Source organism: Pseudorca crassidens, chromosome X (assembly GCF_039906515.1).
Source record: "Pseudorca crassidens isolate mPseCra1 chromosome X, mPseCra1.hap1, whole genome shotgun sequence".
Taxonomy (NCBI): Eukaryota; Metazoa; Chordata; class Mammalia; order Artiodactyla; family Delphinidae; genus Pseudorca; species Pseudorca crassidens.
Window position 1 is genome coordinate 87,372,389 of NC_090317.1, and position 14,420 is coordinate 87,386,808.

At 47.7% G+C, this 14,420-nt stretch overlaps 1 protein-coding gene across 12 annotated transcripts in view; it reads left to right on the forward strand.

Moving 5' to 3' along the window:
* Positions 1–14,420, forward strand: part of HUWE1 (HECT, UBA and WWE domain containing E3 ubiquitin protein ligase 1) — a 143,359-nt gene that overhangs the window by 121,006 nt on the left and 7,933 nt on the right. For 10 of the 12 annotated variants that reach the window (XM_067723113.1, XM_067723112.1, XM_067723123.1 and 7 more), the window contains 18 exons: positions 364–592; positions 1,223–1,401; positions 1,685–1,774; positions 1,935–2,089; positions 3,261–3,306; positions 4,816–5,103; positions 6,101–6,356; positions 6,551–6,681; positions 7,206–7,420; positions 7,498–7,786; positions 7,927–8,029; positions 8,835–9,381; positions 10,103–10,706; positions 11,411–11,529; positions 11,643–11,799; positions 13,027–13,159; positions 13,424–13,626; positions 14,222–14,349. In XM_067723113.1, the coding sequence (XP_067579214.1) occupies positions 364–592; positions 1,223–1,401; positions 1,685–1,774; positions 1,935–2,089; positions 3,261–3,306; positions 4,816–5,103; positions 6,101–6,356; positions 6,551–6,681; positions 7,206–7,420; positions 7,498–7,786; positions 7,927–8,029; positions 8,835–9,381; positions 10,103–10,706; positions 11,411–11,529; positions 11,643–11,799; positions 13,027–13,159; positions 13,424–13,626; positions 14,222–14,349 (3,872 nt within the window). The remainder of the gene's footprint in view (positions 1–363; positions 593–1,222; positions 1,402–1,684; positions 1,775–1,934; positions 2,090–3,260; positions 3,307–4,815; positions 5,104–6,100; positions 6,357–6,550; positions 6,682–7,205; positions 7,421–7,497; positions 7,787–7,926; positions 8,030–8,834; positions 9,382–10,102; positions 10,707–11,410; positions 11,530–11,642; positions 11,800–13,026; positions 13,160–13,423; positions 13,627–14,221; positions 14,350–14,420) is intronic. The other 2 variants (XM_067723120.1, XM_067723117.1) reach the window with 2 other exon arrangements.

Sequence of the window (14,420 nt, forward strand, 5' to 3'; positions counted from 1 at the left end):
TAGAATCAGAAAAAGTGATATCTAGGCCAAAAACAAAAGTGCAGGTGAAGAAGGGGGAGAGGAGTCGTCAAGGTGGAGAGAACAGCATGTTTCTGAGGGGCCTACAAGCATCAATGTGGCTTAGTATAGAGAATGGATTGGGAGCAAGTACTATTTAGGAGGCTGTCGCAGTATCTAGGTGAGAGATGGTGGCATAAGCCATGGTAGTGTCAGTGATTGTAGATAAGGCGTGGGAATGAGGGAGAAAGGACAAAGCTCAGGTTTCCGTGTGAGGAAGTAAGGCCCAGGAGACATGGTTCTGCTTGAACAACCACAGAAGAAATTTCTTTTTGGCACTGACCCCTTCGCATACTGTCCTTGCAGCAGACATCCCCCCATCCCCAGGAAATATCCCTACCACCCACCCACTGATGGTACGCCATGCAGACCACAGTTCCCTGACGCTGGGCAGTGGCTCTTCTACAACGCGTCTCACCCAGGGCATTGGGCGCAGTCAGAGGACCCTGAGGCAGCTGACGGCCAACACAGGCCACACCATTCACGTTCACTACCCTGGGAATCGTCAGCCCAATCCTCCTCTTATACTCCAGAGGTGAGTTACAAGGAAGATTGTTGGGCTCAGTGAGCTTCAGCATTGTCTTGACCTGGGGGGATAATGCTCTTGTCACACACACAGATAATGTATTTGTCCTGTTTCTTTGTGGATTATATGTGCAGCCTTTGGGAGAATACCAAATTGTATAACATGTTTTTCTGCTTAAGTGTCCTGTACATACAGTCAGCAGTCACTAAGCATCTCATACGCCAAACACTTAGCACTTAAGATATGGTCAGGACAGGATCCCTGCCCTTTAGCTTAGAGTTTCTCCCACTAGGGAGAAACAATTTTAGAAGTGAAAGGAAGGAATATAGTTATCATAATGGTCAATGCACAGACGGTAGTGGGTGTATAAGAGAGATACTATATCCTAACACAGTGCCTGGTATTATCAGTGACGCTCACTCTGTTCCAGGAACTATGGAGTAATATGCAACCTTAGCCCAAAACAAGTTTGCAAACTGATGGAGTAGTTAGAAAAGTAACTAAGACTTATGTGCAATATGATCAGGTCCATAATAATGTCATGCATTTCGTAGAGGATACAGAAAGGATCTCACAATAACAGTTTGCAGTGTCCCTGTGGATGTACAGTGACCATGGTACCCCACCATCACCCTACAGGTTGCTTGGTCCCTCTGCTGCTGCTGACATCCTTCAGCTGAGCAGCAGCCTTCCCCTACAAAGCCGAGGCCGGGCCCGCCTCCTAGTGGGCAACGATGACGTCCACATCATCGCCCGGTCTGACGATGAACTACTGGATGACTTTTTCCATGATCAGAGTACAGCTACCAGCCAAGCAGGCAAGTTTATGTGGTGAAAGAGAGGGTAACGTTTGTCTGGTTCTTTTTCCCTGCTGAGGGAAAGCAGAACAGTATCTGCCCTGCCTGGAGAAATCCCATTTTATAGGAACCAGAACCACTCAGTGATTTAGCCAAGGGCAATAAAAACCGTATTATATCTGGATACCTATGATGTTCCAAACCTTGTGATAGACATTGGGTCCTGTTAGGGAAATACTGCAATTTTTGGATCAATTGATGCATGACAATGCCAAGAGTCTCACTCTCCTTTGTTTCTCTACAGGGACCCTGTCCAGCATCCCCACAGCCCTGACCCGTTGGACAGAGGAATGCAAAGTTCTTGATGCTGAGAGCATGCATGACTGTGTTTCAGGTGTGTGGCAGTTTGGTTATCAGGGCAGTAGTGAGTCTTCCAGGGCTGGGACAGTGCATGGAAAGTTGTTTCCCTGGTTCTCTGTGGCCCCAAGCTCTGCCTCTTGGCTTTCTCCCCCACCTCCCCTGAGCAGCCTCCGATCTTTGCTTCTTTGGTCCAGTTGTTAAAGTGCCCATTGTCAATCACCTGGAATTCCTGAGGGATGAGGAGCTGGAAGAAAGGCGGGAGAAACGCAGGAAACAGCTAGCTGAGGAAGAAACAAAGATAACCGACAAAGGCAAAGAAGATAAGGAGAACAGGGATCAGAGTGCACAGGTGATTCCCAAGAGCTGGGAGGATTCATCTTTGGCTATGTCTGCCTTAACTTTCCCACAGTTTTAGCATACATGTGGCTGGCCCCAAGAGTCATTGAAGATTCTAGGACGTTCACACTGAAACTGAGAAATGATCCACTTCAAATTCACTGTACACTTGAATGGTTTTTAGGGGAAAAGAAATCAAACCCAGAGGGAAAATTGTTTCTCCGGTGTTTTGCTGGGGAAAACTGGAGCCAGAACCAGAGCAGCTCCTGACTCACCAGTTACACTATACAGTCTCTACTTTCAGTGACTACAGCTAGACAAGAACAATGACCTTGACTAAGCCCATGCTCTTAATGGTTCAATTCCGTTTCGGTGGATTGCCTTCTTAAGTGTCAGGGAAACCTTACCAATATGATTCCATTCCAACATTTGAATAAGTTGGGCTTAGGCTTCAGATCAGAGAAAATGTTCCTACCCTGAACCCCATGACCACATGTCATTTTCTAGGGCTCAATTTGTGAAATCTCTAACATGATTTTGGTTTTTCTGAAACTTCTGGAACCTTGAATAGTATAGCTTTGAAATAAATGAAGTAAATGCTGATAAAAATACGAGGAAACTAAAAAACTTGAGTGAAAGACTTTATTATACCGCACTCAACAGGGCATCAGATTTAAAAGGATATTGTAATGTTCAATTAATGATAACAAGCTTGATCTAACAAATATACCTTTGTATAGAACTTTTGCCTAATAAATAGTAACATTGTTTCAAGCACATGTAAAGGGATAGGAAATAAGCCTGGCATATGATTGAAAAAGCCAGAGTGTACAAAATGAGCTCAAGGAAGGGAAATATATATAGATGAAACTTTTAAGAATTTCTTGGTTGTCTCAACAATTGTGTTCAGGTCATGTCCTATGTCCAAGCCCATCTCCAATGTGGTTTTTATTATCCTTTCCTCTCCTTGTTTAGTCAGCCCCCTGACAGTTTCTCCCTTGTCCCCAAGCAATCCTTGAGCATGAGTATGTATTAGAGAAATTGGAGGTATGTTTGCATGCTCAAGTGCCCATCTTCCATCCAGGTCATATGTGTCATATGTGGGAGATGGCAACTATTTTAAAGTTGACCTCTATCTCATGTGCTTGCAAAGTCCCACATTGGTCTGTCCCTTTTCTTTGCAGTGTACTACATCTAAGACAAATGACTCCACTGAACAGAACCTCTCAGGTAACTCTCCCTCCCTTTTCCCCTTCTTGCTAATTGATTGGTTTTTTATCCTGACCCAAATAGCTGGCCCAGGTGGGCTGAAGATGAACACTGGTGCTCTGTGGGATGAGGTAGTAGATTGTATAGTTTTAGGGTCATACCCCATCTTGGAGATAACTATACAGTCTACTGTCTTTCCCACGGTGGTGCACTTCCCCTCCGACGTGCTGTGTTTTTAGGTTCTCATTCTGATTATGCTGTACTGCGTTCTGGCATGTGTAGTGAGGCCATGTGTCCTGTCCCCTTTACTGACCCCCATGGTGTGGTGCTTAATGAGAACACCTGATGACAGTGGTTCCTAAATGCTAGTCCTCAGTGGAAATGAACAGAATAAGGGAGGTTTAATGAGTTTTTCAAAAAGCCGAGTTTGTTCAATTTAAAGGACTATTATAAATTACAGAGATTATGTATTTCCTACTTTTTTGGTATCAAAATATTTTTATTAAATGATATTAATGGGATTTTTTTCTTGGCTAAATTAAAAGTTGGTGATCCTGTGTTAGTCTCTTGTCTCTTTATTTTTTCCTTTTTCTATAAATTTCGTGGGTCTGTGGAATCTAAAAGTCTAATAATGTTGCCTTGAGCAATCTGCTTTTGGGGAAGGTAGCTCGGTGGGCTAACTGGTATTACTACTATATGCTTTCTATTTCTCCTAATTTTCCTAACGTCAGTAGCCATTTTGTGATTCTAATAACTGGTCCATATGGTATTATATGTCTCCCCCACCCCTATTTCCTCAGAACTTTCTTCTGCTTCCCTATACCTTCTGTCTCCTTTGGCACTTGAGTTGGGAAATGATTGTACCAAAGCCTACACAGTATTTTTTAAAGCAGTGAAAGAGGGTAGGTGTCCTGGTGCCCTGAATCTGGTAGAAGGTCTTTGAAAGGGTCTGTCATCAGGTAAAATGGCCTTTTGCCTACTGCCCTTGCTAGAGGATTCTGTTCATGCCGGGGTGAGGTAGTAAGTTGTATTGTTGTGGGGTAGGGATTTTAAGCCCCAATTAGAAGATAACTATACAACTTACTACTTTCCCCGGTGTGTTGCATATTCACATTTAGTCTTAACACCATTGCCTCCATCAGACAGAGTTGTAGATGTTCCTTGGATAATCAGGACTGCAAGAAAAGGGAGGTGGAAGGGGACAGGTGGTATTTAGGGTGAGGCAAGTATTATAAAGTGACTTGAACTCTCCCCCTTCCACCCAGGGCACAGAATGGATTTAATTCATAGGGATCTACAAAGAGTCAGATCTTTTGGTTCTTGGGACTAAGATAGCACTGTGCCTTAGCCCTCATCCTGAGTATACCAGAACAGCCACGAGCTGTTCCTAGGAGCAGTTGGTGACTGAGGGGAATCCTGCATCACTGACTGAGTGGGATACTTGTCATGCCACATGTGCTGATTGAGTGGCTCCCCCGGTCCTTGGCTGATTGCCTTTTAACAACCCCATTGTCGTTCTTTCCGAGAAAGATGGGACTCCCATGCCTGAAAGCTACCCAACAACCCCATCTTCAACTGATGCAGCTACATCTGAGCCCAAGGAGACCCTTGTCACTCTGCAGCCCTCACAACAGCAACCAACACTCCCACCCCCACCAGCCTTGGGAGAGATTCCTCAAGAGCTGCAGTCCCCGACTGGAGAAGCGGGAAGCTCTACCCAGCTATTGATGCCTGTAGAGCCAGAGGAATTGGGTCCCACAAGGCCAAGTGGAGAAGCAGAAACAACTCAGATGGAGCTATCCCCAGCTCCCACTATAAGTGAGTAGAATTTCAAGGTTTGCGGGTAGGGGTAGAACAGGGGGGAAGAATGGACATCTTTGTAGTTTCTCTTTACTCTCTTACTTTAGAGAATTTCTAAAGTAGAAGCTCAAGCCCTCATAGTAGGGTCTCACATTGCACCATTACCTTTTTAGCTAAAGTTGAGGTTTCTTCTCTGTGTCCTCAAGTGATTATATATACATCGGAGTGTCTTAATGATACTAGTGATGGTGCCAACAGTTTGAGGTGATCACTCTGTTCCTGGCTATCATGCCATGCTTATTTTATTATTTAACTTCTTTAAAAAACAATCATCCAAAGTAGAGGGTGTTATCTCCATGAATAAACTGAAACTCAGAAGTGAAATAATTAGCCCAAGGTCACTCAGTAAGTGGTTGAGCTGTGATTAAAATCCAGATCTGTGTAACTCTGAAGCTTGCTTTTCTTCAACATTTCCAGGAATGGGCAAGCACGTGACCGCACACTTAGCAGCTCTCCCATCCTGGCAACACCATTTATCTCATGGCACTATTTCCCACTGGTTTGAAATGGGGCCTCAAAATTCTTCTCAGCAGTGTTCCAACAGGGTAAACAAGCCTGTTTGCCGTTCCTGCTCTTTACTATACTGCCTGTGACGTGCTCTGGAAAAACCTTAGGGTGTAGGGGGTTTTGCCTTAAAGGAACCTTGTTTGTTTAGACGAGCAGAACCAAAGAGCTTGTGTAAATGATGCCTGCAGGAAATCTGAAAGTGACAGGATCCCTTACCTTGGGTGCCTAGAGAAGATGTTTCACAGGCATGCTTGGAACACCATAAATGTTCAACAGATAATAGAAAGGGCTTGAGATGAGTTTTTTAAAGCAAATGAGATTGAGGGGGGAGCATCAGGCCAGCGTGAAGTGAAGGTGAAGAAGTGAGAAGTCTGATCTGGCTGCTTCTTAATTCAGCCTCCCCCTCTTCGAAGCAGAGATCTAACCTCTCCATGTGACTTCCTCCTAGCCTCTCTTTCCCCAGAGAGAGCTGAAGATTCTGATGCTCTGACAGCTGTCAGCAGTCAACTGGAAGGCTCTCCCATGGACACCAGCAGCCTGGCTTCCTGCACCCTGGAGGAAGCTGTGGGTGACACCTCAGCACCTGGCAGTTCTGAGCAGCCCACAGCAGGCAGCTCCACTCCTGGGGATGCCCCACCAGTTGTGACAGAAGTGCAAGGCAGGAGTGATGGGTCAGGGGAACCTACCCAGCCCCCTGAGGACAGGTAAGCACTGTGTGAGTGAGAGGAGGGCAGGGTGTGTTGGTGGGTATTTCAAGCCACGTTCATACTTAGTAACCAGTACACATGCTTTGTATACTGGGGAAATCAACTTGGCTTCTGTAAGAAAGGGGGTACTATAGGAATATTTTATAAGTGGGAAAATATAATACAGAGAACCTGAAAATGATTTCCTTTAGCTCTACCCCTGCATCCTCTGAGAGTTCTTCCACCAGAGATTCTGCCGTGGCCATTTCTGGAGCAGATTCCCGGGGAATCCTAGAAGAACCACTGCCTTCAACAAGCAGTGAAGAAGAAGATCCTCTAGCAGGTGAGCTTCATGTGTGCTCAGGCCATCCTGGGGCTGTTTAGGCTTCTAGTAACCCTTGGCATGGAAATGCCCACCAGTCGAACCGTTCCATCCAGATGGCGGGTGGCATATATATGGGGGGAGGGCCTGCAGTAAGAGGAAGCTGATGCTACACAATGGAATGAACCCAGGCCTTTGGAGTCAGACTGATCTTAGCTCAAATCCCCTCTCTGCCACCTCCTACTTTTGGGACCTGGAGCCATTAACTTCCCTGATCCTCATTGATACTGAGAGGGTGATGATAGCTACATGGTGGGGTCTTGAAGGTTAAGTGACAGTGCACACACAGAACTTGGCATATAACAGCTGTTCTGAGCCTAGGGAAGGGTGGGTGGGCCTTCTCTCTGTCCCCTGTGTCCTTGGCATGAAATGAGGACAGAGAAAGCTGGTCTCCCTCATCCAAGGCCATGGGTTTCTTTGATCCAAGTACATCTTTAGGCTTCAGTAGAAGTGAGAGTCCCTTCACATCTTGCATATCCCCTCAGGTATTAGTCTTCCCGAAGGCGTGGACCCCTCTTTTCTGGCTGCTCTCCCTGATGACATTCGCCGAGAAGTTCTACAGAACCAGCTGGGCATTCGTCCACCAACGCGGACTGCCCCCTCGACAAATAGCTCAGCTCCTGCAGTGGTGGGGAATCCTGGTGTGACCGAAGTGAGCCCTGAGTTCCTGGCTGCCCTGCCTCCAGCCATCCAGGAGGAAGTATGTGAGCGGGGGGGCTGGTGGTGCCAGGCTACCTGGCTGTGGGTATGCCCCCATTGACTCCTCCTGCTCTGTAGGTACTGGCACAGCAGAGAGCTGAGCAACAGCGACGGGAACTGGCACAGAATGCCAGCTCAGACACCCCCATGGACCCTGTGACCTTCATCCAGACTCTGCCCTCAGACCTGCGCCGTAGTGTCCTAGAGGACATGGAGGACAGCGTGTTGGCCGTGATGCCACCTGACATTGCAGCTGAGGCTCAAGCCCTGAGGCGAGAGCAAGAAGCCCGGCAGAGGCAGCTCATGCATGAGCGGCTTTTTGGGCACAGCAGCACCTCTGCACTCTCTGCCATTCTTCGAAGCCCGGGTACAGAGGGAGGCAAGTGGGAGGGCTCTGGAATGTCTGGCTTTGGCCACATGAGACTCTTTGTTCCCCTTTGTATTACTTGGACCCAGCTCAGCACACACCTCCTCCCCAATTTCAGTTTCCTTTTTCTTTCCTTCCAGCCTTCACCAGTCGCCTGAGTGGCAACCGTGGGGTCCAATACACTCGGCTTGCCGTGCAGAGAGGCGGCACCTTCCAGATGGGGGGTAGCAGCAGCCATAATAGGTACCCTTTGCCTGTCTTTTTTTCCTTGCCATACCACCTTCCATGTCTACTACTAGTCCAACTCCCTTTATTTATAGGTGGAGAGGCTGAATGACCTCTTTAGGATGTTTACTTGAATGAATTGGGGAAGCCAGATCTTTGGACTCCCCCTTCAGAAAGCCACACTTCTGGTTAGTGTAGCTACTGTAGACCATAATCACAAAGTAAGGTAGGCAGGCAGCAGGCTCTAGCTGTGGTTACAAGGAAAGCCACCTGCCTCCCACACAAATAGGAAAACAGTGAGAACCGCTTGCCTTGAGATTACAATATCTAGGCTGTAGAAGAGTTCATTATTAACGAGGCCAGAGCGTAGAGTGATCAGTCCCTATTCAGCAGGCAACCTCCTGGTAGTCTATAGAAAGCCAAAGTAAGCATTGTGTCCTAGGACTTTATGGGCAGTCCAATTTTAGCAGTTGATACAGACCTGGGCTGCAATCTCTGCTCTCTTCTCAATCGTTGTGTGATGGTAGGACAAGTCACTTAACCTATTTGAGCCTCTTGCTCATCATCTCAAAATTGGGTGGTTCTCTAGTCTTTACAGGAGCCCCATGAGGAAGCTGTTACAGATATTGTAGGGTGTCTGGAACATAGTAGGCACTCAAGGAGACAGCTGTTGTTACTATTAAGAATCCTTAAGAGTCCTTGGACTGGACACCCTCCCTGCTCGAGCCTCCTGGATGTATCCAGCTCATCCCCCTCCCTTAGGCCTATGCCTGATCCCAGAGCTCTAGCCGAAGTATTACCCAGAAACCATGCTCTGTTCCAGGCCTTCTGGCAGTAATGTGGACACTCTCCTACGCCTCCGAGGACGGCTCCTCCTGGATCACGAAGCCCTCTCTTGTCTCCTGGTCCTACTTTTTGTGGATGAGCCGAAGCTCAATACTAGCCGTCTACATCGAGTACTGAGAAATCTCTGCTACCATGCCCAGACCCGCCACTGGGTCATCCGAAGCCTGCTCTCCATCTTGCAGCGCAGCAGTGAGAGTGAGCTTTGCATTGAAACACCCAGGCTCTCCTCAAGTGAGGAAAAGGGCAAAAAGTCAAGCAAGAGCTGCGGGTCAAGCAGCCATGAGAACCGGCCCCTGGACCTGCTACACAAGATGGAGTCTAAGAGCTCCAACCAGCTTTCCTGGCTCTCAGTATCCATGGATGCAGCCCTAGGCTGCAGGACTAATATATTCCAGATCCAGCGTTCAGGGGGGCGCAAACATACTGAGAAGCATGCAAGTAGTGGCTCCACTGTCCACATCCACCCCCAGGCTGCTCCTGTTGTCTGCAGACACGTTCTGGATACACTCATTCAATTAGCCAAGGTGAGGAGCTTGGAGGAACCCAACTCCTGGGGATGGAAGATGGTTGTCAGCCATAGTGTAGTGAAATCTGAACTCTGAGGGAGCTACCAGGTCCTCATCATTGGTGCTGAGGCCTGTATTGTTTCTGGGAGGTTGTCCAGTAAATAATTTTGTGGGGTTTTTGTGTTCACTCTTCACAATTTTTATGCATTGTCTCATTCAGCCATCAAACAACCCTCAGTGGTCTGCATGGTTCCCATTTTACAGATGAAGAAGCTGGGATACAGAAATCTTTAGTGGCTTTGTCATGTGGCTAGTAAGTGATGGAGCTGGCTGGACCTAGAACTTAATTCAGTCCTTTTTTTATCTTTTTTTTTTTCAGTCCTCTTTTTCATAAGCTTTGCTGCCATTTGTTGAGGGCCTGCCTTATACCAGGCACTATGCAAAATGCCTGGTAATCTCAACAATTTTGCACAGCCGTGTAGGTATCCTCCCCATTTTGTAAGTATAGAGATAGATGTTCAGAAAAGTTTGCTAATCGTCTGTCTCCCTACAGAGCTTTTGTTAGTTTCTCTAGGCTGCTTCACAACATCAGTTGGATAAAACTCCTATGTTACATCTCTCCAGTGTTACTAAAGCTGTCCAAAGGAGTGGAGAGTCTAGGAGCCAGTTGTCTTTCCTTGTCACAAGACATTTTCTGTGTAGACCTCCTAGACCAAGCCTGTCCTTCTTTTCCTGGCAGGTGTTTCCCAGCCACTTCACACAGCAGCGGACCAAAGAAACAAACTGTGAGAGTGATCGGGAGAGGGGCAGTAAGCAGGCCTGCAGCCCATGCTCTTCACAGTCCACGAGCAGTGGCATTTGCACAGACTTCTGGGACTTACTGGTAAAACTGGACAACATGAATGTCAGCCGGAAAGGCAAGAACTCCGTGAAGTCAGTGCCAGTGAGCGCTGGTGGTGAGGGGGAATCTTCCCCATACAGCCTCGAGGCCTCTCCACTGGGGCAGCTCATGAACATGTTGTCACACCCAGTCATCCGCCGGAGCTCTCTCTTAACTGAGAAACTCCTCAGACTCCTTTCTCTCATCTCAATTGCTCTCCCAGAAAACAAAGTGTCGGAAGCACAGGCTAATTCTGGCAACAGTGCTTCCTCCACCACTGTTGCCACCTCAACCACATCTACCACCACTACCACTGCTGCCTCCAGCACACCCACTCCCCCTGCTGCAACCACCCCTGTCACTTCTGTTCCGTCCCTGGTTGCTGCCACGACTATATCCACCATTGCTGTAGCCGCTTCAACCACAGTGACTACCCCCACGACTTCTACCACTACTGTTTCAAGTAAGTGTGGATATAGGCTGGGAGCTGTGGGGTGTGTACACCCACCTCACCCCCAACTCTGCCCCACCCAGGTATTCCTCCCTAAATGACAGCGATCAGCGTGGTTTGTGTTTGTGAGAGCCAAATGTGTTAATTCTCACCCTCATTGGTCCAAGTTCTCTCGCTCCATTTTCCCCTCCCTCCCCCCTCCACCACTCCTGTGGAGACCACTGAATGTGGCTTCCCCTAGGCTAAGCTCAAAAAGGAGGATGGGGAGAAAGTCCCTGTCTTTAAAGAATCCCCAGTCTTTCTAGCCTAGTTGAGGGAGCCAGTTCTCAGAGGAAGCAGTTCAAGAGCAGGCAGGATACAGTGGGAATCAGGGTAGAATCAAGTAGCCAGGCCACCCCAGGAAGTGAAGGGAATGAGCCCTGTGGCACACTAATAATCATTTGAAGAAACAGATTTTGAAGGAAGGGGGGCTTTCAGAGGGCCCTCTGATGGTAGGGGAACAGTTGTGAGAAATATCTGGGATTCTTTGTCACTTTAGAAGGTACAGTCATAAGAGTTCTTGGTATCCCAAGTCATTTGGATTTGGCTATGTGGGGTGGATCTTCATTTTCACTACTTTTCCATTTTGAAGCCCTGGGCAGTGCAGCGATTGGCTCTGCCACTTAAGTCTCTGGCATGTGAGTTTCAGAGGCTTACAGTGTTCTGTTTCCTCAAAGCTTCTACTACTACTAAGGCCAGCAAATCTCCAGCGAAGGTGGGTGATATCGGCAGCAGCACAGACTTTAAGATGGTATCCTCTGGCCTCACTGAAAATCAGCTCCAGCTCTCTGTGGAGGTGAGTCCAAGCTCTTCTGACCTCCCTCTGGTTGGGGGAGAAAGAGTTGACTGGGATAGATAATGTTTTAATTCTCAAGTTGGGGTTCACCCCATCTCCTTTCTTTTTCCCAGGTGTTGACATCCCATTCTTGTTCTGAAGAAGGCCTAGAGGATGCAGCCAATGTGTTACTGCAGCTCTCTCGGGGGGACCCTGGGACGCGGGACACTGTTTTGAAGCTGCTACTGAATGGAGCCCGCCATCTGGGTTATACCCTTTGTAAACAGATAGGTAATAATAGGAGTAAAGCACCCTGTTTTTCTGAAACCTTCCACTTAGGTGTCATCTCTTTATGGAAGCCTTCCCTGAACCCCCAGGCTGAATCAAACTCCTCTATGCATCTGTAGCACAGCCCCATGAGCTCTTCTGTCACAGCACTGAAAATACTAGGTTGTCATCTGTTTTCCTCTGCCCAGTTCTCTGAGAGCAGGGCTGGTCTTCTCTCTACATTCCCAATCCCCGGCACACAGCTGGTAATTGGTGCTTAGTGAAGGAAAATGAGCACCCATAGGACCGACATTGCTTTTCCATTCTGGGCACTCATAAGAGCCCTATGATGAGCCTGCTGAGGCAGTTCGCCACCTCAGAGATGCACCTATGCTACATTCAGGCTCGGGAATTGAAAGAATAATACCCTCTGCCTTTGTGCAGTTTTGAGGGTACAAAAATTCCAAGAATACTTGCAAATTATCTAGTTTCAGTCTTCCTGTTTCACCAAGAAGAAAACTAAAACCCAGGTGACGGGGTGACTGAATCAAGGAGTGGGGCCAGATTTGCTTTCAGCATAGAGACTCTTCTTTGCTCTCTCCCACCCCCCATCCCAATCATGGGTCTCCCTAGATCTCAACCACCTGTGTAGTTATCTCCTTCTCACAAACATCCCTGGAGCTGAGGTGATAAGAGAGTCAATTAAACTGTGTGACCTAGGATCTTCTTTGTTGCATGAGAATTACAGAGTTCTTCCAAAAGAGGCCTCTGATCTTTATTGACTGCCACCATTTATTCAACATCCATAGGTTAGGCAGTATCCTAGGCACTCTGCTAGACAGTTATCTCCTAATTCTCAAAGCAGCCTTGTGAGGTTAGGCAGTATGAGCCCCATTATTAAGATGGGTAAGCAAATTGGGAAAGAGGTTAAGCAATTTGCCTGAGATTACCACAAAAACCTAAGAAGTTTGAGAGGTATACGGGCTTCAAAAGAGATACTTTTTCCCCTCTGCACTGAGCTGTTATTTCTTGTAGATTCAGCAAATTCTCAAGGCCAGATAAACCAGTGGCCCCTGAGCAGTTAGTTGATCTGTGAGCACACATAGTAAAATGAACAGAGCAAAATTTCTGCTTACTCCAGGTTCAGTGCAGCTGAGCAAAGCACCTAGGAAGTTTTCTTGGAAAGGTTTGGCTTTTCACTGCTTCATTAGGGAAGTCTCTGAACACTTGCTGGCTTCTCTGCCTGCCCAGGAACCCTTCTGGCTGAACTACGGGAATACAATCTGGAACAGCAGCGGCGAGCCCAGTGTGAGACCCTCTCCCCTGATGGCCTGCCTGAGGAGCAGCCACAGACCACCAAGCTGAAAGGCAAAATGCAGAGCAGGTAGGTGGCAGCTGCCCATTTGGCTGTGGGGTTGGGATCAGGGACATTCTGAAAAGTGGCTCTTCCTGGCTTCCTGGTTATTTTTTCCCTCTTCACTGGACAGATTTTGTTTCTGTCCTGTACACACCCAGCCCTATTTTTCCTACTTGTGTGATTTTCTTCTGAGATTCCTTACCCCCTGCTTGACACAAGAAAGCCGTGCCTGCTGTGGGTGTTGATGCTTCGATGCTCTCAGTATACGCAAGCCACCTCTACACTCTCCAGGTTTGACATGGCTGAGAATGTGGTAATCGTGGCATCTCAGAAGCGACCTCTGGGTGGCCGGGAGCTCCAGTTGCCTTCTATGTCCATGTTGACATCCAAGACATCTACCCAGAAGTTCTTCTTGAGGGTACTGCAGGTCATCATCCAGCTCCGGGACGACACACGCCGAGCTAACAAGAAAGCCAAGCAGACAGGCAGGCTAGGTATGGAACTGGGGTGTCCAGTTGAGGGGCAAGGTTGGTGGTGGAAAAACAAGAGACCCTGGAGGGCAGGACTTAATGTCATGTCTCCTTCCTGTTTGATCTTTTCTAAGGAAAATGATGATCCTATCTTAAAATGTTGGTGGCTGCATTCTGTATCTCACTCAAGCCGTCTACATAGGAAATTTCACTAGGGCAAGTGGGAATTAAAGGGGAGTGGAAATCTGGCAAGGAAATTGGGGACAGATCTTTTGGTGAACAAGATTTAACTCACTGAGTTTGTCTCCTCTCTGCTTCCTTGAACACTCTTGGCTAAAATATTGTAGCCATGTTGCCTCAGCTATGGCATGCCAAATCCAATGTCTTTCCCCCTGTCCCGCAGAACTCTCTCACCTGCCACCATCCGTCTGCCCAGCCCCATGTCACCTGCCCTTATCTGTAAAGGTAGTTCTTAGTGCCTTACGATGAGCATTCTGAGACTGCCTGAGCTTAAAGCTCAAAGGCAAGGTGCCCTGTGGTGGCCCAGGAGATGGGAGAGAATATTGAGCATTCTCTCTTTCTACAGTTTACATCTTACCTTCTTTTTTCTTTCTCCCAGGTTCTTCCGGTTTAGGCTCAGCTAGCAGCATCCAGGCAGCTGTTCGGCAGCTGGAGGCTGAGGCTGATGCCATTATACAAATGGTACGTGAGGGTCAAAGGGCGCGGAGACAGCAACAAGCAGCAACGGTTAGCATGATGCCTGTGGCCCCTCATTCATTTGCCTCTCCTCCCTCCCCCACCACATCATCAGTGGGGTT